At 35.4% G+C, this 27,744-nt stretch overlaps 2 protein-coding genes across 5 annotated transcripts in view; one reads left to right on the forward strand and one right to left on the reverse strand.

Annotated features, from left to right (window-relative positions):
* LOC129268378 (cysteine--tRNA ligase, cytoplasmic-like) overlaps positions 1–10,392 on the reverse strand; it is a 30,726-nt gene extending 20,334 nt beyond the window's left edge. The window contains exons 1-5 of one of the 2 annotated variants that reach the window (XM_064104583.1): positions 9,875–10,392; positions 8,803–8,980; positions 5,224–5,419; positions 4,143–4,268; positions 2,131–2,271 (exon numbers count right to left, since the gene is read on the reverse strand). In XM_064104583.1, the coding sequence (XP_063960653.1) occupies positions 2,131–2,271; positions 4,143–4,268; positions 5,224–5,419; positions 8,803–8,980; positions 9,875–9,887 (654 nt within the window). In that variant the 5' untranslated portion in view covers positions 9,888–10,392. Of the gene's footprint in view, positions 1–2,130; positions 2,272–4,142; positions 4,269–5,223; positions 5,420–8,802; positions 9,012–9,874 lie in introns of those variants that run through there. The other variant, XM_064104582.1, reaches the window with a different exon arrangement.
* LOC129268377 (thymidylate synthase-like) lies at positions 10,376–24,821 on the forward strand. Of its 3 annotated transcripts, XR_010294634.1 has the most exons (8): positions 10,394–10,756; positions 13,079–13,349; positions 17,727–17,906; positions 18,257–18,427; positions 20,841–20,941; positions 21,413–21,559; positions 22,111–24,446; positions 24,534–24,821. XR_010294634.1 is itself a non-coding variant. In XM_054905932.2 (7 exons), exons 2-7 carry the CDS (start codon positions 13,103–13,105, stop codon positions 22,246–22,248), a joined length of 984 nt encoding a protein of 327 aa, XP_054761907.2. In that variant the 5' UTR covers positions 10,376–10,756; positions 13,079–13,102; the 3' UTR covers positions 22,249–24,821. The 3 variants fall into 3 exon arrangements, 2 of the variants coding, with proteins under 2 accessions (XP_054761907.2, XP_063960654.1); XM_054905932.2 differs by having other exon boundaries at positions 10,376–10,756; positions 22,111–24,821; XM_064104584.1 differs by lacking the exon at positions 10,394–10,756 and adding an exon at positions 10,776–11,151 and having other exon boundaries at positions 22,111–24,821.
* The last annotated feature ends 2,923 nt before the right edge of the window (positions 24,822–27,744 follow it).

Below are 27,744 nucleotides of genomic sequence, written 5' to 3' on the forward strand. Positions count from 1 at the left end.
GTTCTCAAACCAAAAAGTGACAAGGAGACCACCGACAGAATACCGCTTGTGACCACCTTCCATCCCAATCTACCCCCTCTCCGCAAAATCCTGTTTGATAACCACCACATTTTACACACTTCTGATCGTCTCCAACAGGCCGTTTCCGATACTCCCCTTCTAGCATACCGACGCCCACCGAATCTCAGGGACCTCATTGTTCGTGCTGAAGTGCCCTCCCTCACTAACCATTCTTCTCCCATACAGCATGGCACCTTCAAATGCACCAGCAACAGGTGCATCATATGTGAAATACACCTTCACGAGGGCGATACTTTCACCAGCAACTCTACCAGCCTGTCTCACCAAATCAAGGGCAACATCACATGCACTACCACTAATGTTGTATATCTCATCACTTGCAGAGTTTGTAGGGTACAATACATAGGGGAAACCAAGACCACACTCAAGAAACGATTCTACGGGCACAGATCCACCGTCAACACAGCAAAGCTGGACACTCCAGTTGGCCGCCATTTTAACCTCCCCAACCACTCCATCACTGACATGATGCTACAGGGCATCGAATCTTTAGGTACCCGTCCTGACTCAGTCCGTACTAGCAGGGAGAAGCTCTGGATGAGACGACTTCGCACCACCCAACCTCATGGCCTGAACATCCAAGAGGGGAACGACTGATTTTTCTTTCCTATCCACTTTCAATTTATATATACATATAATTTTTCCCCTCAGCTCTTTTGAATAGTTACATTATAGTTTCTTACTCTACTTTCCTCTCATATCTCATACAAGCTCAGCTCCAATTTTTCCTTCCTTATTCAGGCGATATAATAATTATTATATATATATATATATATTTGTTGTTTCTCCACTCACCTCTTTTAGATTTACCACATTTGCTTATTTACATGTATACTATGGTTTCTTCATAATACACCCCCTCTCTTCTATATTTGCTTTTACCTTTTTAGGCAATTTGCTTCCTCTTTTTCACACATACAGGTTTTTTTAAATTTATTTATTTTATTTATTTTTTTTTTTCCCCCTACTATATAGTCTTATGTTTTTTTCCCGTCACACCTAGCGGATTACAATATCAGTTACACCATATGTGTATTTAGATATTTTTTCATATACATTTCTTTTTTGGATATATTTATATACAATTCACTTATAGATACATATTTACACTTACCTTCTTCTCTTAGTTTGTTTAATGCTTTATCATATATACTTATATGTCTTTTGCACATTATCAGTTGTTCCCCATTCTTTTTCTTTTTTCCCCCCACTCTTATGCACCAGTTTATTAAGCCTTTCTTTGTAACCTGTTTGACCCACCTCTCACTAATTCTCTTGTTTTTCATCCCATTATCACTGTTTTGTTCCAGATCCTGTTTGATGTTGCCTGCCTCATTATTTTAATCCCTCTTGGCTCGAGGTCTTTTACTGGCCTTACTTACACTAACTTCCCTTTGTGTCTGCCTACTCCTTTTCTTTCATCCCCTTCACTAACCTGATTGGTCTTCTCTACTCACTAATGCCCCTTTTGTCTCCTTGTTTCTAGTGTTGCTGTAGCTTGTTTGTGGTCTACATTATGGTTGTTCCACTTTATATGTTTGTCATTTTGCCTCCGACGAAGATTCTGCTAGGATCGAAAGCTTAGGCCCCTTTTTGACTTTCTAATTATTATTATTACCCGGCTTTAGCTCGAGCTGCCTTTCAGTGCTCGTGCATTCAAGGAATTAATCCTGCTACGTACCGATTCACCTCACCTGGGTGGAGTGCGGCACAATGTGGATAAATTTCTTGCCGAAGGAAATTACGCCATGGCTGGGATTCGAACCCACGACCCTCTGTTTCAAAGTCAGAAGACTAATCCACTGTAGTCTGCAGGCACAGACCCTGATTGGAACTTTGATTAACAAGTGTGTCTCCATGCAAATACTAGCACATATAAAACTTGTTGTTCCAATACCTGAGCGAGAGGGTCTTCAGTACACAAGGCATGAGCAGGCTGCACATTCAGACCCTTAACTCGAGTAAGGGTTTGCCCAGCAGACTATCCACTGGGCCACAACGCTCCATATTAATACTGGAAGCAAAAAAAATAAATAGATGTTTACTTACATTTAAGGCATTCATATCGTTGTGGAACTCGGCTTCCCAATGTTGGGGCAAGGCAGAGAAGATGGATTTATCGGAAATATCTCGGCCTTTTTGGGCATCGAGCATCTCGGCTAACGGGTCCTTGGCATCTTGTAATAGAATCTGATACAACAACAGAAGAGTGAAACACTGTTTACAAATGGTGCAAGAAAACTAGTAGGCAACTTTAAGTAGTACAAAGCGTTCTGGGCCCCGTCTTACAAAGAGTTGAGATTGTTCCGATCAATTGCAAGTATGGAAAGCCAGCAAAACATCAACATCTAAAATTACATGTTTGTTCAAAATATTTTTTTTAAATGATGTATATTCATACATTCACTGTTTTCTTCACGATTCATTATGTTTTTCTTTGTTTTCATAGGACATAAAGAAAATTTCCTAAATAAAAATTATGACATTGATGGATTTCCATATACTTGAGATTGATCGGATCAATCGTAACTCTTTGTAAGACAAGGCCCAGAAAAAAAAATGATTGTTGCTTAAATTCTGTAAATAAATGTGCATTACATGCTTCAAATCTGAAAAGATTATCCAAAGTCATTTGGTCAAATTCATCATAATGTAACAATTTCATAAGCCCCCCCCCCCCCCTTCCTCCAATGCCATGGGCTATCCCAGACTCCGTAACACAAAGATTAGCCATCAATCGCTAAATAGACTGACCAATCAAGGTCATATGTTACATGCGCATTTGGTTTAAAATACTGACCAGGAACCAATCGAAAGTTTTCTTTCATATTTGCTATTGATCGCTAGCTTTGTGTTTCAGGGCCCGATCTTGAATTACAGGGGAATCCAACCCAAATAAAAACTTGTTTTTAGAGGAAAAAGACAAATCAGATAAGCTGATAGGAAAAAGTTTGAACAATATCGGTCAAACAATAAGAAAGTTATGATTTTTTAAAAGTTGTAAATACTGGTAATCACTATACCCATGGAGACTTTAAATTGGCCGCATGTATGATGGCATAGTGATGTAAGGCAAGGACTACTCTTCCATGTACTCCAATACATTAAATGGCTAAAATGTCATTATTTTCAAAAGATTTACTTCAAACTGAATTTTCTTTCATGAGGACATAAAACAAAATGCTACCTGTGCTATATTTAGATTACTACCCCAGGGGAAAGGGTACTTAGGAGAAAACCACAAATCCCTGATAATTAAGTACATGGCCTATGAGAAGGTTGTCCTTGCCCCTTGTCATAATTTTCTAACTCAGTTGCCAATTTGGAATCTACAAATTATTAGGGATCTTGATTTTAAAACAGCCATAACTTTCTTATTGCTTATCCGATTTCTTTAAAGCTTTCACCATTCTTTTTTATTTATTTTTCTTCTTTCCAACACAACATTTTATGACCAAGGCTGGATTCCCCTTTAAGAATTCAAAGGGGCAAGGCCGTTTTTTGATAGGGCACTTCCAGGAAAGGGAAGGTGGTGCTCACTTGAGGGGCATCAAAGGTCATAAAAAAAGGGCCTGGATAGTAATAATGTGCTTCTCTATGGTACATAGGCTCTGGATTACCACAAGGCACCGAGGCAAAAAAGGGCATTTATTTTAGCCTCGAGTCTACAAATATTTGGAAGGGCATCAAGGCCGTAGCCTACTTAGGTCCTTGGGTTCTTCAAAGCCCTGGCAATCTATATCTAAATGTCAGCAGTTTCTCTGAATGAGTCCTTTTAACATTTTCCGAATCTATTATCATATAGTTGAGTAGTACAATGGCATACAGACTAGTCCTTTCCCAGACACACAATTCACTTTCAGTTAATTTCTTTCTAGAATTCCACAACACAATTAGTTCCAATACCAAACTTTATCCGTATAATTTATTATGTAATTATCTGTGTTACTGTTTGATTTTTGTGTGTGTCATATTATTTCCTCGTAAATCCATCACAATTCGGCCTTAGCCGCGATGATGTCTTGATTATTATTAATAGCCCATTTATCTATCTTTAATACCTGTTTAAGTTCTTCGCTCTTTGCCGTCTCACACTTTGCAAGAGAATCTCTCACTTTGTTGATTATCTTCATCAGCATATCTTTCTTCTCAGCATTGGTTTCCTTGTTCATCTTGGCTTGGTATGGCTGGCCAGAAAACATTACAAGAAAAAAATACAATCTTTGTATTCAATACATCTTCACATTTACAAAGATATGGCTGGGCAGAAAACATTACAAGAAAAAAAATAAAATACACACTACTAAAATACAAATTACAAAGTACAAAATAACAAAATACAAACTACAAAATACAAACTACCAGGTACTAAAATACAAAAACACAAAATACAAACTACAAAATACAAACTACTAAAATACTAACTACTATTTTTTCCTTATCTTGATCAATTGGAAGGCACAAGACAAGCTCCACCCATTGCACATTTCATAACACCCAATAAAAGATATATCAATGTAAAACATATAGAATAGGCATGTGTAGATATTTTTTTTCATCAATCTTGACTATTATTATTCCCCCCCCCCTCCTGCCACACACACTTTCCACGCATCGTGGTCTAGTGGTTCTGACTCTGGATTTTTAAACAGAGGGTCGTGGGTTCGAATCCTAGCCATGGCGTGTTTTCCTTCAGCAAGAAATTTATCCACACTGTGCTGCACTCGACCCAGGTGAGGTAAATGGGTACTGGCAGGAAGTAATTCCTCAAAAAGCTGTGCGCACCAGAATCAGTAGACTAGCTTAGCCGGGGTAATATAGGAGCGCCTTGAGCACCTGGCAAGGTGGATACGTGTGCTATACAAATACTATATTATTATTTATTTTCATTTTCCCCTATCATGTATTTTGTACAATATCTAGGGGCCTCCATCAGAATCAACTGATCAAAAGCACAAAGTTGTGGCCTCCATTCCCCTAAAATCCAAATCAAACTTATTGTAATAATAAACAATGTAGAAATTAAAAAAAAGACATATTGAAAATTCAATTCCATGTTTTATTGTTCGAAATGAATGTAAAAGATGAAATACTCTGAAAATTGGTGTTGCGCAATACTTCTTCTCTACTATGAAAACTTACCTCCAGAGCAAGTCTGACATCAGCTATTACTTGATCAACATCGCTTGTCTCATTCACATACTGATCATAGAGGTAGTTGGTCCGGGCACGCTTGATGATCTTATCATCCACGTCTGTGATATTCATGACATATGTCACATCATAGTTGAAATATTTGGTCATCACTCGTCGTAAGATGTCAAAAGATATGTATGATCTAAATGAGTGTGGAGGAAAAAAAGGAACATCCTAGAATTGTATGATTGCAATAATATGAATTGTTGATATTATTAACACATTCTGTTGACGACTGTTATGAATGTACATGTTTCATTTTGTTTGTAGGCCTACACTACAGTGCGTATCAAAAAAACAAAAAAAAGTTTACACTTAGAAAAAATCCTGTAAAATTATACATTTGTAATATCCCAAAGATTTTTCCACATTTTAACATAGGTACAGATCCATTTAAGCAAATGACGATATAACTGTCATAAAATATTTCCACTTGAGTGAGCACCACTTACTTTTGAAGAGTTAGTGAAAAAGGATTTGCGCAGAACTTTGAAATAGTTAATGCGAATAAAAGTAGACCTTAATCATGAAGAACACATAGAATTTAGCTAGTAAAATTGATTTGAAGACATCTTATATTTTTTTAAATTTGTTTCCTTCCCCAAAACACTTCGAAGAGTGCATTGTGCCCCACCCCACTCCCCCACACACCGAGGCCATCGTGATGATATTTGCTTTGCACTGAGCTGTGATTTACATCAAATGGCTTAGGCTTGATTTTCATTTTGTTAATCATTGTCAAGCTTGGAAAAAGTGTGGAGAAACAACTCAAACAAGTATTAAATGAAAAATGAAATGTAAACCCACTTTAAATGATAAAAACTTAGTGGAAAAAATGCTGGAGATGTCTGATATAAACTTTTGTTCAGATTCAGTTATGGGCAAGTCCAAGAATTCGCACGCGTTACGTATGGGACATTTCAGAGGCTTTAATGACCTGAAAAATAGTGTTAAATGACTTTGATTAGATTGAATACCCTCATGATGGTAGACATCTAGGAGAAGAATAATCATGAAAAAAATGGTGACACATGACCTTGACCATGACCTTTTAGAGAGAAAAGATGTGCCATTACGTATGGGACGCAGAAAAAAGACAATTGTTAAAACATTTTTTTCAAGTTGAGAATTCTCTGAAAGTATTTAATTTGACAACTTGCAACTTAGTGTGATAGAAGTCACAATACTCTAGTATATCTAAGGTTAGTCTCATGCCATAAGCCAAATCCCTCTAATTACAGACTCTAATTAAATAAATTAATGGCATGTTACGTATGGGACAGTTATGTATGGAACATTTTGTCCCCATAGAGAACGTACACAATTTTCCCCATATTTCAAAAAATTGAAATAATTTAAAATATGGAAGTAACAAAAGAGTTTCTTTCTTTTAAGATGTTCTATTGAGACATATTTGATATGACTGAAAAGGAAATAAGCCATTTCAACATTTTTTTTCCTTATTTTTCATGGTTTTATAAATTTCTTAATGTATTTCTTTTGTTTTTTATTTTTTTCATATTTTTCCATTTTCACAGTATTTTTGCTTTGATTGTTTTCATTAATCAGTATTCATAACAAATCAGTCATTACAAACTAAAGAAAAAGTAAATAATCACTTTTTAGAGCACTCTTGAAATTTGTTTTTCTCTATTCACTTTGTACACAATCTCCCTATTGACATTGTGTGTAAATGTCCCATACGTAACAATATTTTAATTAACTTTTAATTAAAAGGTAAACTCTATTTTTGAAACTTTTTGTGGTATAACATTTCCATACTTAATAAATTAGAACTTCCCAGAGATGCAACAATACAAGTATTATATTATGAGAAATAACTTAAAAAAAACATCCTCAAAATGTTACGTATGGGACATTCCATCCTTGGACAAGACCTAATTTGCATAATTTATTAGATGACACCACTATTTTCCCCCAAAAGTAATAAGATGTTAGGGGGTCCATGTCCCACCTATGACTAAATCTCACAAGTTTTGTTTCTATTTTCTATGAGTTTTTATAATTGTCCCATACCTGACGCCCATTTTACCAATTATGCAAATTAGGTGCCCCAAATTAGCATAAATATGCATATTATCAATTTTTTCTTAATGAAATTTTAAAATTCAACATGTGGACTTTCTAACCCCACCAAAGATAACTTCTTAGATTAAATATGAAATTTTGCCTTCTAGGGTGACCTTTTCTTGTACTTGCTCTTACGTCCTCACATCCAGCTGGCACAAAAAGGGTAATGATTATGCTTACTACGTGTTGAAATTTCAATTCAATTTCAAGGTTGTACAAAATTCAATAAAATGACAGGATAACTATTTCGTTTTTCTGATTTCCTATCAACTCGCAGTGCCTGTAGCTGTTAGTAATCCAGCCACCCTCATGCACCCCCCTCCCCTCCCCTATAAAACACAATGCTATCAAATCACTTGCAATAAAAAAGCTACAATTAACTTACGAAAGTCCACAAACAACATTTTGGTGACCCAATCATGATTGACATTTTTGGGGGAAACAAGTTCTGTGTGTAGGGGCTAGCAAACGTAATTACCTAGCTAGCTGAATTTTGTCCGTTAGGACTTTTAAATTCTTTTTAAAGTTTTTTTTTTATTATTTCTCTTTAGGGAAACAAGACATAGTAATATGGAACACTGACGAACAGAGACTGGAGCTTTCGGCCTAAACCCCCGGGGGGGCCACTTCCATTGACGAGTGGATACCATGCGCGACCACGGGGTCTTGAAAAGCACCCTAAACACGTATTTTCCATATTCTGAAAATGCACCCCTTAACAAGTATTGGCATGTGAAACCCTACCCTTAACAAGTATTGGAAACAAATACTATTGGCAAGTATTCCCAGAACTGAGCCCCTAAACAAGTACAGCGATGTATTTACCATATTCTGAAAATGCACCCCTTAACAAGTATTGGAAACAAAACGATACTCTTAGCAAGTATTCCCTGAAATGAACCCCTAAACAAGTACAGAGGTATTTTGTTATGTCACGCGTCCGTCGGTTTTACCTTTAGACACCATTATTTTGGTTTAGTACGGCCCCACCTTCCACACCTCGCGCAAATTGGACTCTAAACACGTAGTGTTGGGGCAAAAAGGACATCCTTTATAAAACATTTTGACTTTGTTTTATCATCCCCACATATTTGACCCTAAACACGTTTATTTTTCCGAGCGAAATAGATACCCTTTTTTCAATATTTTTGTGTTTTTGAGACCCTTATCACGTTACGTACGTAACGTGCCCTATCTTGAAAAAGACATCCTTTTTACGTGTTTTTTTGGTCGCGCATGGTATCCACTCGTCAATGTAAGTGGCCCCCCTGGGCCTAAACCTATACTGAGACCAAAAGCTTCAGAATCTGTTCTGTTACAATGGCTGTTCTGCTGAACTCCATTGGCTCCATTCACCAATAAACACACAAAAAAGTACAAACAAAATGTTTAAAACTCCGCCAAAAAGACGGCTGCCAGTTGTCTAGACCTTACCTTGCATGTCCCATATGGGCTGCATCGTAGACCGTCGGACCGCAGCTGTACCATGAAACACGCTTGCTTTCTTGAGGAACAAACGGTTCTTTCTGTCGCGTGAGACTGTTGAAGAGATGAAGCTGAGCCGTCTGTGTTCCGTTCGGTCTCTCCCATTCTGGCTGACAGCGCTTTTTTCCTGGTAAAGTTATCATATAAAATCAATTCAGAACTGTGATTGACTTTTTCAGTTTTAGTCAGACCTTCAATATTCATTTCACAGCATCATGAACTTGGGGTTGCCTAAAAGAAATGAGGCCAAAGCTTTTGTAAAGAACGGTAAAACTCAGAAAATAGACCGAGATCTGTTACATGTAGATCTAGTGGGAGAAGGGGATCCGATGACTAGAATAAATTAGTAGGCCTAAACTAAAGCTATGCACTTTGTTTACAGTCAAGTGATACAAACTATTACAATTCAAATATTTGAACAGATTGTCTTGCTCAAAATGAATGATATGCCTAAAAATACTAGTATTCGAAAGATCATTATCTACACGGTCTTATCAATACTAAAAATAGACAATTTATTTCACATCCCATCATGAAAAGAAAACATAGAATCTACCGGTTACTAAATGAGTCATCTTCAGGAACCATTATTAAAAATGAAATTAATGCACTTTATGAATTATATCACATCATAACATTAACAACATTGCCTTGGACTTGGTGATGCTGGCTTGGGACCACTGCTCGTCATGCTCGTTTATGAAATAAACATGCTGTCTAGACTCTAGTCTCTAGATAGTAGTAGGACTAGACTTAGTCTTAGCGGAATGCTAGTCATAAAATTCTAATAACTTTTTTAATCTTTAGAAATTAATGGATTTTCCTCAACAAACAATACCAATAATAAATATTTAGAATTTAGATAACCTCGTTCGTAGGATGAGTGGATCTGGACTCTGGAGGATTATCATTTTTTAAATTATTTTTCTGCTATTTTTACAACTTTTCTTCAAATATTCAGTCAGGTGAACTTCCCCAAACGTTAGGCCGCTATTCAAACATAATAAAACATATTTCTTACCGTCTGTAGACATATTTACTTTGATATTTTCTTCACTGGTAATTCATAGGTTGAGCAAAGAGGACAGATTTCCCAAGTCTACTGATCTGACCGAGTTGACCAAATATTGCCACACCAATATCAATTGGTGGTGACACACGTTTAAAGTTGGGCACAGCTGTTTCAGTCACACAAGAGGAGGTACATACATACATGTGTATTGTACACGTAAAACTTCGCATATTTTGGATGATGAAATATCAGGGCAAGCCCCCAAGACGGTTCATTTTCAATATGGGGGTGTTTTTTCTTTCTTCCACGCGATCGATTTCTCATGTAATAGTAAAATGATAGATATTAGTCATTGAGCATTGTTTTGCAATGTAACAATAATATGAAGATAAAACCTAATGAAAATGTGAGTTTTCAATAGATTCATGTGTATTTCAAGATACGCAAACAGAGAAATCATTCCCTGTCCGCACGGCGTTGCCCTTGTAGTTTCAATCGAGTCAACCATTTAGACTTAGTCTTTAAAATAGTCGCATACAGGAAAGTTTATGAAATTAAATTGTTATTTAACTGAGGGACAAGCTTTCAATATCACCTTTTTAAGACCATAGCATGCGTTGTATTTTTTCATATCATAAAGCGAAAAAAAGAAAGCTGAATATTATCTAAAATATGCTAAAATAGCTCTTGTGGGATCAATACCTTTTTTTCTTGTTCACTTGAGACAGTGCTCGAGAATAACAAAACACCGCGGGAAAAAAGGGCGCGCCAATTCCAATTGTAAATAAAGAGATATCCCGCCGTACAATGTAAACACAGAAACAGACGGGGAGAAGAGATCAACCCAACACCTTATTTCTTGGCGTAAACACATGATTGCACTTTCGAAGGGTAAGTCAAGAGTATTTTTATGCTTGTCTAGATGATGAACATATATAACGGTATGGATGTATTTGTTTCTTCATGAATTGTCAGATTGCGTGCCAAACGCAGTTGCTTTTGACTTTTTGTCTCTGAGTCTGACGTTCTGCTGAGGCTGAGCTCTGTGACTGTCTCACTCTGACTCTGCATGTGATTGAATGATCTGTCATTCTGTGTCTGACTGAGCTGTAAAAAAGTGTAAACTGACTGAGGCTGCTCTGCCGAATAGTAAATGGTGTCGTGTGTGATAAGACAGAGACTTAATCAGTCTTAGTTAGACTAGAGCCTTAGAGGCTAGGCTCAAGCTGTCTGTCGGGTGCCTCATCCAAAACCAGATACACACGTAGCCGAGGGCGGTACATGTCGTAAGTTCACCTTGGAGACGGTGGTGAAAGATTATATTGATTTTCATTATTTTTCTTGTAGAAGTTGTAGAAAAAAAAAAAAAATGCCATCTTAATTGCAAAGGGCCAAGGCCATGGGCTTTTTGAATCGGCCTTTTTTTCATCAGTCACATCACATCAACTGGTACGGAAAGGTCTGCTCCTGGGCTGGAGGTTTTCCGGTCGGTCTTTACTTTACATAAGTTCTGGTAAAGCTAAAACGTTAGACAGTTAAAAATATTGATTTGAAACTGTCAAAAATTTGACTCCTATTCAGGTTCCAACTTCCGTCTTCTCAAATTTTAAAAGTATGATGCATTACCATTGCCATCCATGTATGGCATTGCTAGTCACTGTCGATGATCACATCACATCAGGTCCGGAAATGAAGGACTTCTCCTGTGGTGGCCAGGTTTTCCGGCCTTTACCTCTAGTAATTGACAATTATCTAGACAGTCTTAACTTGTGAAATTTTCTATTTGAAACTGTCAAAAATTGGTCATCCACTGCACCTTACTTTCAAAATTTGAGAAGACGGAAGTTGGAACCTGAAGGCTGGAATGGTAGATTCATTGAACATGCCAAAAAGGTTGAGAGAGTACAGAGCCTCAGAGGCGAGCAACAAAACTTGTGAAGGATAATTTGAGAAACTTCCAGTATGAGGAGACTCAGAGTCAGGGAAATAATGTGTACTCGCTTTATACAGGAGGAGGAGAGGAGGTATGATAATGGTCCACCAGATTATGCATGGATTGGTCAACATTTCTCCAGACCATTTCTTCTCCAACACTGATAGTACTACACACTGTAGTAGATCTACAAGAGGTCACTCCATGAAAATATTGAAATCCTATATTCCTATAGCAAACTGGATGTGAAAAATAAGTCTTTTAATTAGTAGAAGAGAAATCAATGATAGTCTTCCTGATGCCAACAACGGACAAATAAAAAATAAAAAAACGTATTAATATATTTTGGCAAAGTAGTATTTTTCAGCAATGTTAATCCTACAAGAAGCGACCGGGAGTTACAGGCTCGCGCCTTCATCCAATACAAGTAGAGAGACCGCAAGATTTTTCTATCTCATCAACCACTTTATTAAACTGTCTGATTTTTTTCAGATCTTGATGAAAATAGTGAAAAATAGAAATCTACCAAATTTCATAGTAATCCATGAATCGGTTTTTGAGAAATAACCAAATGAATTTCGAATGAAATTCCACCAAATGCTCCCAATAGGCTCTGTACTAGTATAATTTGTCACAACACACACACAGCTGAAACACACGACCACACACAGAGTGCAGATATTTTGTGTGCAGTTTTGCATTGGGCTTTCTGGAGTAGTGGGGGAAGGGTATTTTGAAATCAATTCTGACACTTGATCCTAAAGAAACGGTGAAAAATTATTATTTCCATTGGATTTGCCATTATCAATACTACGAAAACCCGCTAGTTTACAAAAATGTGGTATATTTATTCATGAGATACGAGACTTTGAACTTCCTTTTTTAATGCCACATCAAAATTATTGTAGAAGCCAAATGTAAACTGGGTATGTTATATGGAGCATTTTCTTCTCTTTAATTTGATACCAAAATCATATGTCAGAAATGCGTTGAACTTTGATTTTTTGCCTCAAAACCATGACCAATTTTGGCGGTGTAAATGCAGTACAAAGGGCGATTTTTTTTGCTCTGTGTGCAGTCACCCTAATACAAGATGATGATGATGATATGACTTTGATAATAAGCCCAGCTTACACAATATCAATCACTGCAAGTTTTTGCAATGTAATTCTCCCCATGCCATGGCCATGTAGCATGCTACAGCCATACATAATGTAGATCTAGAGTCTAATCCTTTCTCCCCCCCCCCTTCTTCCCCATTTTAACTGCATATTTGACAGGAACCGAACCAATCCAAAGGTATAATGTCAGAGATTAAAGTTCCTCTCCAACCTATGGACACCAATCTGGTTTCGACCAAAGAGAAGGGCATCATGGCCTCAACGGAGAAGATGGACTGTGAGGGAGCAATGCCACCCCCTCAGAGACATGACGAAGAACAGTACCTGGACCTTATCAGGCACATCATGGTCCATGGACAGGTCAAAGGTGATAGGACCGGTACGGGAACCAAGTCCATTTTTGGCGCACAGTCAAGATACAATCTCAGAGGTAATTAGTATAATCTTTATTATGTTGAATGACGTTCTTTGAGCAGGGTGATAGTTTTTACTATTGCCCTGCTCGAAAAAGTAATTGGTCTAGAAAACATATATATCGGCTGCTCTTTTATTGGAGCAATTGTAAAAAAAAAAAAAATCCCTTTAATGATCTTCATAATTAGTCTACGTACCATTTTCGCTTTAAAACTTTTGTTCGTAGGGGGGAAAACTATAGTCTTGATCTCTTCATGGCAATAATTCTTATTATTCCTTATATGAGCAGTGCTTGTTCTGAACAATTTTTACTACCACTCAGTACCCACTTCTGTTTTACTTAAAGGAGAATGAAACCCTTGAAACCAGCTGAATCCATATCAAAGAGAAAAATCAAAGAAACATATTGTTGAAAGTTTGAGGAAGATTGAATGAATAATAAGAAAGTTATGAGCATTTGAATATTGAGATCACTAATGCCATGTAGATCTTCCCATTGGCAATGCGACCAAGATCTGTGATGTCACACACGTACAACTCCCTCATTACTTTAGTACTTATTTCACTTATATTCTCACTTTTATAGAGTCTATGCAAGGTGAGGTGTTCTCTTTATATGAGAGGACAAGTACAGAGGTTTCACAACATTATATCATTGATGAATCGTTTGTCATATGATTAGAATGAGCAAAAAGAGATGTTTTGGGGTATATTTTCAGTGTCCAAAAGGGGAGAGTTGTTCATCTGTGACATCATAGATCTTGGTCGCATTGCCAATGGGAGGATCTCCATAGCATTAGTGATCTCGACATTCAAATGCTCATAACTCTTCTATTGCTAGTCCTATTTTACTCAAACTTTTGTTGATCTTATTCTTTGATTTTTCTGCTTTCACAAAAGCTAACTTGCTCCGAGAGTTTCATTCTCCTTTAAGTTTTAATATTTGTGACCTTCCACCGCAAAACCACCAATAAGTCGCCAGGTACGGTTCTCTGTAAATAGCCAAAATAGTTAATTGGTCTTAAAAAACCAAAAATTATAAAAATAGCTTTAATATCTGAAAGAGCAATTCTTCTTCTTCATACTTTGAAAACTTGAAGTCATGAAGTTGAATAAAAGAAAAGATACAAGAGTTTCTTGGACACTAGTTTTTCGGACTGCTTGGAAGTTTCACTGAGATTACACACTTACACAGTATGCACATCTCATGCTTGAGTGAACCTCCGACTTTTAACCTTGTTTTCTCCTTATTTTTTTTAATTGGATGTAAAATAAGAAAGTTATAACATTTTAAAGCTTCGCTCAATTTCACAAAATAGTTATATGCACATCCTGGCTGGTATGCAAATGAGGAGACTGATGACGTCATCTACTCACTATTTTTTTTGTATTTTATTATGTGAAATAAGAAATATTCTAATTTTCTCATCATTGTCAAGTGAAACTACAATTAATTCATCCCTGAACATGTGGAATTAGCATTGATTAATAATATATGATTCAGTCAAGTTGGTTCTTATTGTGATATCTGTAAAAGATTAAATAATGTATAATTCAAACAGTAAACAAATAGTGAGTGAAGTACATCATCGACTGTCTGATTTGCATGTCACTGAGTTGTGCATATAACTGTTTTGTGAAAAATAAGAGAAACTTTGAAATGTCATAACTTTGTTATTTTACATCAGATTTTGATGAAATTTTCACCGTTATGCTACTTTGATTACATTTTCTGGAGTGGACTTGACCTTTGATTTCCACAAAATTTCCTCTCAATACCTTGTCATTTACTTTATTATTTATTACACCCCACTTATTTAATTTCTTTTTCCCATTATCTTTAAAGCTAAAAAAGGATAAGGTATTCTGAAACTTCTCTGAAAAAAAATTTAAACCAAAAATAATTCAAAATCAATTTAATAGAATGAATGCTTTTATTGATATTAGTCAACTAGTTGAATGTGCAATAAAAGTTGGGTTGTGTATAGAAAACTTTAGTTTAAAAGAAGTGGAAATATTCTGTTCTTAAAAATTGAGAATGAAAATATTTGCCATTGAAAACTGATGATAGGTAAAACTCCAATCTGTAGATTGGAAAAAGTCTAGGCAAATGCCAAAGTAAACATGTAATTGTGTAAGCATGCATTTAGGAGCTCAAACAACACTGTTTTGTCATGAAGGCCAAATAAACTTGAACTGAGGAAGGTGTGAAGATTTCTAAAGCTTTGCCAGTTCCCAAGGAAAAACATGTTCCATTCTTTGTGAAGTACTCAATTTCTATTTGAGGGAGCTTATATCCTTCATATGCTTTATATCCTTCATATGCTTCAATTCTTTTGCTACAATAAAACCTTAACCCTATCTAGGCCGGGGAGGGGGGGTGGGCCTCAGAGGCCCCCCCCCCTTAACGAGTCGCGCGATATTTTAGCCGCGCAAATTTTTTTGACCGCGCTGCTCGCTGACTTTTTACTTTCAAGTCTTGGGCAACTTTTGAGACCAATTTTGCGTCACCCGGGTACGCGGTTCCAAAATTACGCAACGTTATAGTGCATGTCAGACCAAAAATTGCTCAAAAACATGATTTCCTGTACAAAGTCAATGTAAATTGTGTTTTCAACCAAAAATCATAAATGTATGATTATTTTTTGTTTTGCCGGTCTAAATGTATATATTTTATGCTGTTTATGATTTTAGAAGAGTCCCCAACGAATTTCATTGAAAAAACAATGAAAAACAAAGGGTCCCAAAAACAATATAAAACATAAGAAATTGATCTGATATCACATTTTTTTCATGTAAACTTGCTAAGAACACCACAAAGAGTTTCTATGCCAAAAAATAGAACATTTGGAGCTTTATTTAGGGAGTTAGAGGAAAAAGTATGATTTTGCATACTAATTATGCATAAATTAGCATAATTACTTAATAACGATTCGCATGAAATAAATAACTACCGGTATACAATTTTGTAGATTATATCCCAGACAATTTGCGTGCCAATCTTCGGCACGATCGCGCGGTCGACGGCCAAGATCTCAAGGGGGGTCCTGGGAGCCCCCCCCCCCGCCATATGAACTCCCAAAATACCCCGGCCTAGATAGGGTTAAAGGTCAAGTCTACTCCAGAAAAACGTTGATAGAAAAACATAACAATCAAAGAAGCATAACACTGAAAATTTCATCAAAATCGGATGTAAAATAAGAAAATTATCACATTTTAAAGTTTCGCTTATTTTTCACAAAACAGTTATGCACATCTCAGTGACATGCAAATGAGACAGTCGATAATGTCCATCACTCACTATTTCTTGTGTATTTTATTGTTTGAATTATACAATATTTTTACAGATTTGACAATAAGGATCAACATGACTGAACCATATAGTAATAAAACAATATTAATTCCACATGTTCAGGGAGAAATTAAGTTGGTTTCACTTGACAATGAGGAGAAAATTAGAATATTTCATATTTTGTATAACGAAAAGCAAAAGAAATAGTGAGAGGATGACGTCATCAGTCTCCTCATTTGCATACCGACCAGGATGTGCATATAACTGTTTTGTGAAATTATAAAGCGAACCTTTAAAATGTCATAACTTTCTTATTTTACATCAGATTTTGATGAAATTTTCAGTGTTATGCTTGTTGGATTTTTCTCTTTTTATTTAAATCAACATTTCTTTCGGGTGGACGTGTCCTTTAATAGATTGCATGAAAAGGCCTTGCAACCACTGCCTTTTGCTGAATGTTGCAGATTTATTATGTTTGGCGATATGAGACGCCTTTAAAATTATTTTGCAAACCGATTGTATTTCATTCACCCATCATCATGAATGCCATATAAAAAAAACGGATTGATAAGTGAGCTAGATGATTATATTAGGATATTCCAAAAAATTACACACGGTGCTTTTTGTGATTTACCATAATAAATGACCGACTCAAAAGACAATTCTTAGTCCTAGGATTCTGTAATGTTGATCGGCTTATGTATAGGGGCCACCAAGTAACAATCAAGAAGTTATTATTGATCAGAATTCAGATTTGCTCAATGTTTCCATGTTTTTTTTTTCCATTTCATTAGTTATCCTTCTTTAAGCCTCTCCGTTTTTCTCTTTTGTAATCACTAGTTCATATTGATCCCCTTTATCTTGACATTCCCTTGTTTTGTCTTCATTTTGTTCTTTTACCAAATTCATACAGGAATTTCACTTTTTGGGTGATCTCCATGTTTCAACATCTTAGCTGTAGTTAACATTTTTTTTTTAACATTTAAAGTGGTTTTATTTACTTTTATGTTTTTTCTATTATTCGAGGTGGAATTTCTGTGTTCTTAAAGCGTTCATAACAGCTTTCCTTTTTTTACCCAATATATTGTTCCCCTCTTGCAGACCAGTTCCCTCTCCTGACGACAAAGCGAGTGTTTTGGCGAGGAGTGGCTGAGGAGCTTCTGTGGTTTGTGAAAGGTTGTACCAACGCTACAGAACTCAAGGATAAGAACATCCACATCTGGGATGCTAACGGCTCTAAGGATTTCCTGGAGAAGAGGGGGCTAGGGCATTATGAAGAAGGTGATTATACATTGTAAATGTAATCTGATCGTGGAAAATACTTTATTCATGCCTTGTTTAGAATTTGGTGGAGCTCCATTAAATGTACTCCACCTTTTTTCGAGGAGCAGTTAAAGGAGAAAGGAGAATTTGTTTTTGAATGCACGGTCACGGTTCAATGGAAAATAAAATTTGCATGCAGCACGAAATGGATCAAATATTGAATGCCTTTCAACCAATCAAATGATGAGTCTTCGTGTGAGTTGTATCATCTGTAAAGTGCACAGAGATCATGAATACACTATATACTATAAGTACCATATCTTCATCATTATTGACTTTATTATTAATAATTTATTGAATAATTTTAGGTGATCTTGGTCCAGTGTATGGATTCCAGTGGCGCCACTTTGGTGCCGAGTACAAGGATCGATTCACTGATTACTCGGGTCAAGGTGTCGATCAGCTTGCCAATGTTATCAAGACCATCAGAGAGAATCCAGATGACAGGAGGATTATCATGTCTGCATGGAACCCGCCAGGTAATTCATGCTTTTCTATTTTTGTTTCCTCAGTGAAGGATTAACCCTTAAAGGAGAATGAAACTCTTGGAGCAAGTTAGCTTTTGTGAAAGCAGAAAAATCAAAGAATAAGATCAACAAAACTTTGAGTAAAATAGGACTAGCAATAAAAGAGTTATGAGCATTTGAATGTCGAGATCACTAATGCTATGGAGATCCTTCCATTGGCAATGCGACCAAGATCTGTGATGTCACACACGTACAACTCTCCCATTTGGACACTGAAAATATACCCCAAAACATATCTTTTTGCTCATTCTAATCATATGACAAACGATTCATCAATGATATAATGTTGTGAAACCTCTGTACTTGTCATCTCATAAAGAGAACACCTCACCTTGTGATAGACTCTATAAAAGTGAGAATATACGTGAAATAAGTACTAAAGTAATGAGGGAGTTGTACGTGTGTGATATCACAGATCTTGGTCGCATTGCCGATGGGAGGATCTACATGGCACTAGTGATCTCAATATTCAAATGCTCATAACTTTTTTATCATTCATTCAATCTTCCTCAAACTTTCAACAATATGTTTCTTTGATTTTTCTCTTTGATATGGATTCAGCTGGTTTCAAGGGTTTCATTCTCCTTTAACGTGCCATGAACCCATATCTGTGCATCCACTGGAGTGCCACGAACACATTTTCGTGCAATGATCATACAGCTATTTTTATGCCTATTTCATTTTGAGGAGTGCATCAATTGCATGCGTGAGTGATTCCATTGTTTAGTTCAGCTTATGGTCAACATTATCGACTCGGGAGTGATTCCCTTTTTTATAAATAAAACAATTAAATATAGACTCTGAAAAAAAAAGGCGCTCGCTGATTACAGTGAATGGCTCATTAAGAGCTAAAGGCTTGTTGAAATGTTCCATGACATTTGCTCCGGCAACAATTTTTCCGCTCTCAATTCCACACCCTAATCAAATGACCAACTTCAACCCTGGTTTTGACACTATACCCTACCGTAAACCGAACATAAAACTCTATTGCAACCCTAACCCTAGCCCTACATCCTAAATGAAATTAAGCCGGGAGTATTGTCTCAGGAGCAAATGTCATGCCACCTGTGGGTGGGTTGAAGAATGTGCTTCTCTGTGATTCATTGAGTTGTATTTGAAGAGTTTAGTTGCAAAAGGGGTTAGGTCCAGTTTGGACCATTCCGAGAACAAACACGTTTTTTATTCTCACTTATTGCAATACTCTTATGAGAAACTAAATTGTCATGATGTACTTCCCTATCATGTGAACATATAATTAGGTATAAAAGAAATCTACCTGTCTTTAATTTTTTTCTATATATTGTTTATAAAATTATCATCGTAGACCTAACCCCTTTTGCAACTAAACTGAAATGAATCCAATCTCTTTTGATTAAAACTTACATTCACGTTTTCATTTGAGTTTCAAATTTTCTTTGGTATCATCAGAGTGACAAAAAAATTAGAGGTTTAGAGACAGAAAACAATAAAATTTATGAACATTGGACCTAATCCCCTTTGACCAATGAGTTCTTCAGAAGAGTTTAGTTGCAAAAGGGGTTAAGTCCACTCCAAGAAAATCATTTTTCTAATTCTCCCATATTGCAATATTCTTATGCGAAACTGAATTTTCATGATACCCTACCATGAGAACATAAAATTGGGTATAAAAGATATTTACCTGTCTTCATATTTTTTAAGATATTCTTTTCCAAAAAAATTCTGTGAGGACCTTACCCCTTTTGCAACTAAACTGAAATGGACCTAACCCCTTTTGAAAAAAAAGGTGATTTTTCTTTGCCATTTTAGTTCACTTTTTAATAGGAATTTCAACTTTTCTTTGGTATCATCTTGTAGAGCTACTAAAAATCTATACATTGAGACATAAAAATCAAATTTGATGAAAAATGGACCTAACCCCTTTTGCAAGTGAGCTCTTCATTTCTTGATGATGAAAATAATAGTAATACATAAGCAACAATATAACATCAAAAACAACAAGACCTCTGTCAAGTACATCAACACTAATAATAATGATGATAACAATATTAGTGATAAGACAAACAAATACAAGAACAAGAATGATAATAATAATAGTATTAATAATGATAATGATGATAATAGTAATATTAAATAGCAATGTGATAATTTTGACGATTATGAATAGTTATAATCATGATGAATTATCATACATGTAATAGTGATGATGCTTTTGCTACTCCTATTAATGACAATAAAATATTGCAAATACCTGTTGGATTTCTTGATATTGTAATCATTCCATATTTGAGCTACTTATCAGGTATATACGACCATGGGAATAGTAATTGTAACAAAGAGTTACTTATTAAATGCATTTTACTTTTTTTCTTTTCTGCTTTAACAGATCTACCCAAGATGGCGCTACCACCGTGCCATGCTTTTGTACAGTTTTACGTCTGTAACGGAGAGCTTTCCTGTCAACTGTACCAGAGATCCGGTGACATGGTGAGTACTAGATGGTGGTCTGTGTTGTGTGAATATGGACAGCCCATTGCGACATAAATCTCTAACAGTAAATATTCAATGAATCAGCTCATTTGAGTATGTAATCATTCTTAATCGTCTGGGAAGAATACATTAAATACGATAGTACTATTAAAAATTGGGAAAGAGTAGCATGATTCTTTAATAGAAACGTACAATGTAAACAAAATTTTCACATTAAGGCAGTGCATTATTATTGCTTAGACAAAGGATGTCGACATCCTGGCTGAAATATCATGGCTATTTTGGTAAATTCTCAACAACTACCGCCTACCGGTATACAATTTCTTCAAAAATTCTATGACATTTTTGTTTTGTTCATCTATGCACACACTTTTATTGGATTCTGTATGAACTGTTTGAAATCACTATAGGCATTTATCTTTCATGTCCTATGTTAAAAGAAAAAAAATGTTTCTCTTTTATCTCCAGGGTCTTGGAGTGCCCTTCAACATTGCCAGCTATTCCCTCCTCACATATATGATAGCACACGTGACTAACCTCAAACCAGGAGATTTTGTGCACACACTGGGAGATGCTCACGTGTATCTGAATCACATCGAACCACTAGAAGAACAGGTAAGAGACTGGGATGCACAACTAGCTATTTTCTCACATACTTGGTAGCACCTGTTTCCTTCGCTGCATTTCCTGACTCGTTTTCAGTCAAGACTTGCAATTTTGAGACCGATTTGCAATGAGTGGTTATTGGTTTGTAAAGTTGGGAAACGCTGATGTAGTAGGTGGTCAAAACATTAGTACATTGGCAAATTGTCTTTCTAGCCAAAATTCATAACGTATCATCTTTAAATCTGCTGATTGAAATCAATTACTAGGTATTGGATTTTGTTTATGATTGGAAAGGTATCACCAATAATTGCCAGTGAAAAAAAATTAAAAACTTTAAATACATAGGAAAACCTTTTGATACCAATTTTCTTTTTCCCTTTTGACTTTCTAATTTTCTTTTTTATGTGCATTTGATCAGAATCCCCCAAAACGTTCTCTAAGGTCGGGCCATATTGCCCTCTTCCCCCTGGAAAGGCAGTACCCCATGACTGTTGGTGTTAATGTACTGATTATAGGCCCTATGTAGATACCATATTTTTCTATTGATTCTATCTACACAGTTGAAGCGAACCCCGCGTCCTTTCCCCAAGCTGAACATCAAGCGGAAGGTCACCGACATCGATGACTTCAAGTTTGAAGACTTTGAGATTGAAGGATACAAGCCCTACCCGAAGATCACCATGCAGATGGCTGTGTGAAGGTCACTGACAATGTCGTCTTGAAGGTCATGCTCAATGACAGTCAAAGTCATGGACTATGAAAAGCATGCACCAGGTACCGTCTAGATTATGCATAAGGCTATCAATTGTAGAAATTTACGATGGAATGCATCTAAATTTAATCCACTTCCTTTTGGAAACAATATGATGCCTGTAACCCATTTACCTACTGAAACCAGCAGATCCGTGTGCAAACGCTATGGAATTTACGGAATTCAAGGGGTTTATTCTTTTTTGGGGGGGAATGAAGTATTGGGAGGCCACACCAAGGGCAACCTGTCCCCTTAACTCTTTGCCCACCGCCGACAGAATCGCTCCTATGTCACATTGATTTCAAGGTGCAACCGTACGAGGGGATTTGCGTGGACTATTTTAATTCAGCTCCCGATTGCTTTTGATTGGTTTATTGTAAAGAAAGGTTTGGTGTGTACACTGTACTATGCAATCAATACATCACTATTGTGTATGTGGAGCGTTGTGGCCCACTGGATTAGTCTTCTGACTTTGAAACAGAGGGTCATGGGTTCGAATCCCAGCCATGGCGTAATTTCCTTCAGCAAGAAATTTATCCACATTGTGCCGCACTCAACCCAGGTGAGGTGAATGGGTACCCGGCAGGATTAATTCGTTGAATGCACTGAGTGCTGAAAGGCAGCTCGAGCTAAAGCTGGGGTAATAATAATATTAATAATAAACAATGCGGCTCAGAATATAATATTTCTAGATAGATGGGGCTATACAAATGCCTATTATTATTATTATTATGTGTGTATGAACAATATGTTTTGTGTATTATGAATAGAATGTGACTTGAATTAAACTTGACAGTCTGCTATGTGTGACTCTTGTCAAACAAAGCGGGCAAAGAGTAGCGACAGTGATTTTGCGTTTCAAAAAATGGTCTTTTCCGTTTCAACTTGATCTGAAAACGGAAATTCTGTTTTGTCACTGAAAATGTACACAGCAAAAACCTGAATTCCGTTTTGCAAAGGTGAATTCCATGAATTTTTACATGAAAAGTATAAGAACCAAATGGAATTTGCGTTTTATTTACCGGTAAAACGGAAAATCACTGAAGAGTCAAAGAAAATCCTCACAGACTGACAAGCTGTGGAACCTAGGTTCATTATTTTCTTTATTGATTCAAAGATTGTTATCATTGTGGTTGAGAACAAATTTCCAAAGTGGAAAAAAAAAACAACTTTGCACTGCCCAGTAACACAAAACATTGTGATCGATCATACGGTAGATTTGTATGATTAATTACAAGTAATGGTCAATGCCATTAGTTGTTGAAGTCAGCCCTATAATCAGTCACTATGTGTTGTGTAACACGACCCAGACTTCTACCAGATCTTCTGAAGATATTTATTATGTATATAGAGCTTTTGTTGTAAACTTTCTATAAATACAATGGAAGAGGGCTGTGAAATATTTGTGACTGTTGTCTATTTTTGTTTGATTCATTTTATTTTGTTTTGTTTTGTTATTTCGTTTCCATGACAGCAGTTTTCAAACTGTGTGATACAGTGTGTTGCATAGATTTTGTTTTAAAAGGTCAAGTTCACCCTAGAAAAATTTTGATTTAAGTCAAAAGATAAAAATTGAAACGAACATTAAGCTGACAATTTCATCAAGATTGGATGTAAAATAAGAAAGTTATGACATTTTAATATTTCGCTTATTTTATAAAAAATAAGGTTATATGCACAACTCAGTGGTATTCCGATGAGAGAGTTGAGGATGTCCCTCACTATTTCCTTTGTTTTTTATTGTTTTTTATACAATATTTCAATTTTTGCAGATATGACGATGACAACTTGACTGAATCACACACACACAAAAAAAAAAAATCCACATGTTCAGGGAGGAATACATCTTTCTTTCACATTACAATGAGGATACAATTAAAATGTTTCATGTAAAAATACAAAAAGAAATAGTGAGTGATGTCATCAGTCCCCTCATTTGCATACCGGCCAGGATGTGCACATAACTGTTGTGAAATTAAGAGGAAATTCTGAAATTATATAACTTTCTTAATTTACATCTAATTTTGTTAATTTCTCAGTGATATACTTGTTTCAATTTTACCCCTTTTTGGGGAAAACAAAAAACAGAGGAAAAGGCAAATACAATCGGGGCTCTCACTTATCTTCCTTTTTCTTGGGTTGTCAGTCGGGCAACATATCGTGTATACTACTAGTATATTATAGGTTTGCCCAGCTGGCAACCAAAGAGAAAACTTGTTTTTTCTTTGCCAGCTGGGCAATCTATAATATTCTACTAGTGTATTACAGCTTGCCCGGCTGCCAACCAGGAAAAGTTAAGTGAAAGCCCTAAATGATTTTGTTTTGTCGAAGATAGTTCTTGCTATAAAGCTCACAAATTTGGTCCCATTATGAATGTGAACATTTGTCTATGCATTACTTACATCATTAATTGTTGGAATGTACTATGAATTTATTATCAATGAGTGCCTACATTTATTTTACATAGAGCTTTTGATACAAACATGAATGGATATTAAATCATTAAAATAGCAAATAACACATGTAGTTTCAATCTTTATTTTTTTCTGTAAGTTTGAATTAAAAGGGAAAAAAATGCCATGTTTTTATGTTATTTTATCTACCACTTCCACTTTATTAAATTAATTTTTTGCTTTCATATTTAGGTGGAGGTCAAGTCCATCCCAGCAAACAAAGTTTTTTTTTGTAAATAAAGAAAATCAAGCATGACACTGAAAACTTATTGAAATCGGATGAAAGATGAAAGTTATATTTTGAAATGTTTGTTTATTTTTTTTTTGCAGAAACGGTGATAAGCAAATGAGAGGGTTGATGTCACTGACAATCTCTTTTGTATTATATTGTATGAGTTTTACATTTATTCCTCCTACTTTTGAAAATTAGACAATAAGAACCCTCTTGATTGAACCACAAATGTTATGAGCCAATGTCAATTTTTATGTTCAAATATTCAGGGAGGAATAAAATATTACTTCACATTGCAGTGAGGAGAAAATTTTAGAAGTTCATATTTCATATAATAGTAAATAAAATACAAAAGAATAGTGAGGTGAGTGATGTCATCAGTTTTCTCATTTGAATAGCGATCAGAATGTGTACATTTGTGTTTTCTAAAATCAAGCAAAATTTGTATGAATTTTCAATATTCAGCTTGTGTTATTTTCATATTTTTGTTAAAATTAACTATCACTAGGGGGTAGACTTCTAGTAAAGATTTACAAGGTCAGATCAAGACCTCCCCCCTTTTTTAAGTAGGATAACACAACCCCATAAAACAATTAAATTCAGAGAAGCAGAACAAATGAACCAAATTTTACGAACACTTTCACGGCTATGAATTTTTAGAAGTCAAATGCAGCAATCACTTAACATATGCAGATTTATGCATTTGTGTAGCCTACTGTCATTTTGATGCAGTGAAAAGATAACTTCAATTGTTTCATTACACTAAATGACAAAAAAATGTTTTTCCCCCCCCAAAAAAAAGTTTATTCAGAATATATTATTTCGTGACCCAAGGACAAAACTGTATCTTCCTTTCGACATATTAGACTCTAAATATCTTTCCACTTGTCAAAATATAATACTCAAGGTGCCTTATACTCCTTTCATCATTTTAGATCGTACATTCATAATGTTCTTATCGCTTGTCCGATTTAGTTAAAACTTTTCTCCATTATTTTTTGCTCAAGTTCTCCCCCTTCCACATAATTATGTTGTTCATTACCAAGTTCACTCCGTCCGACGTTACGCCAATTTTAGTGCATGCTCCAAAACATTTTTCATGTTCAGATCAAATTCAAATTCTGCATGTATCCAAGTTTCATAACTTATAGGTCAAGTCCACCCAAGAAAATTGTTGATTTGAATCGATAGAGAAAAATTCAAACAAACATAACGCTGCAAATTTCATCGAAATCGGATGTAAAATAAGTTGACATTTTTAAAGTTTCGCTTATTTTTCACAAAACAATTAAATGCACAACTCAGCGATATGCAAATGAGAGAGTCGATGATGTTCATCACTCACTATTTCTTTTGTTTTTTATTGTTTGAATAATACAATTTTTCAATTTTTACAGATTTGACAATAAGCGTTAAAATAATAGTAATTGCACATGTTCAAGGAAAAATAAAACTTTGTTTCACTTGAAAGGGAGGAGAAAATTAGAATATTTCATATTTCATATAATAAGATACAAAAGAAATAGTGAGTGGGTGATGTCATCAGTCTGCCAATTTGCATACCGATCAGGATGTGCATATAACTGTTTTGTGAAATTAAGCGAAACTTTAAAATGTCATAACTTTCTTATTTTACATCCGATTTTTATGAAATTTTCAGTGTTTTGCTTGTTGGATTTTTCTCCTCTTTTTCAAATCAACTTTTTGTTGAGGTGGACTTGTCCTAAATAAGGTACTTGACACGTGGTAGATTTTAACCAATCATTCGATTATGATCTATATTATTTAATTTTGATAAATTATTCAGTAATATAAACCAATTAGTCGCAAGATGATTGATAAAACAATTAGTCACAAACATCACAGTCAACCAAACTTTTTTAAGCTATGTAATAAAATTCGTAAATTGCTGTGAAATGAACAAAATAGGCACGGAATTCCATATTTTTGAAACAATATTAAATACACTAGCACACATATGCTTTTATTTGTTAGCCGACATCACAATTATCGATGTTGGGCTTTATATTTCACAATTTGACAAAGATATGTTTTCAATAATATAGCAGATCTAGAAGTGTGATAGCTTTTTGACAACCATTATTTAAAAGAGTCTCTCATGAAATAATTGTTTGCTGCAACTACTGTTTTTCACCTTTACGAAAGAATTATATATGCCATTTCACAAGCCCCAATATAACCTTCGCAAAACGTGAAAAATAAGTCATGGATGGGAAGGAAATTGGTCATTTTTGCTGAATAAAATGATTTTTAACAATCTTTACAAATATATTCAGATGGGTTCCATTTTGAGAAATTTTAACTAAAAGTTAATTCACATTTGAAATAGGTATATTGTTATGCCGGTAACGGCATTGATTTGATAATATCAATTTATATACTTGAAGATTCTATAAAGTGTTATAACTTGATAGCCAATTAGTCACACACTAATGAAATTACACTCGATATGATTTTGTGTGCAATTTCGTGCTCTGTTGTACTAAACCTATTAATGTACGTTTTTTCGAATATTTTACACTTATCAGGACTATTTACAATGATGAGGGTGTTAATTATGCCATCAACTTTTCAGTCATTTAACCTTTTCATTGAAATAAACTGCAACATATTTTTCTACTGAAATGTATTTCTCGAAGGCCACCAAATGACCATTCGAAAAGCCCCCAAATAACCAACTAGATGAAATTGATGTATTTATATAAATTCCAGGAGGCAGCCAAAATTAAATAATTTG

Source organism: Lytechinus pictus, chromosome 9 (assembly GCF_037042905.1).
Source record: "Lytechinus pictus isolate F3 Inbred chromosome 9, Lp3.0, whole genome shotgun sequence".
Lineage (NCBI taxonomy): Eukaryota > Metazoa > Echinodermata > Echinoidea > Temnopleuroida > Toxopneustidae > Lytechinus > Lytechinus pictus.

Excerpts from the sequence above, each read along its gene's own strand:
- LOC129268377 (XM_054905932.2), top strand. The coding sequence starts at position 13,103 with ATGTCAGAGATTAAAGTTCCTCTCCAACCTATGGACACCAATCTGGTT. Across the intron at positions 17,907-18,256 it reads GCTAGGGCATTATGAAGAAG|GTGATCTTGGTCCAGTGTAT; the intron begins GTGATTATACAT and ends GAATAATTTTAG. Across the intron at positions 18,428-20,840 it reads GTCTGCATGGAACCCGCCAG|ATCTACCCAAGATGGCGCTA; the intron begins GTAATTCATGCT and ends CTGCTTTAACAG.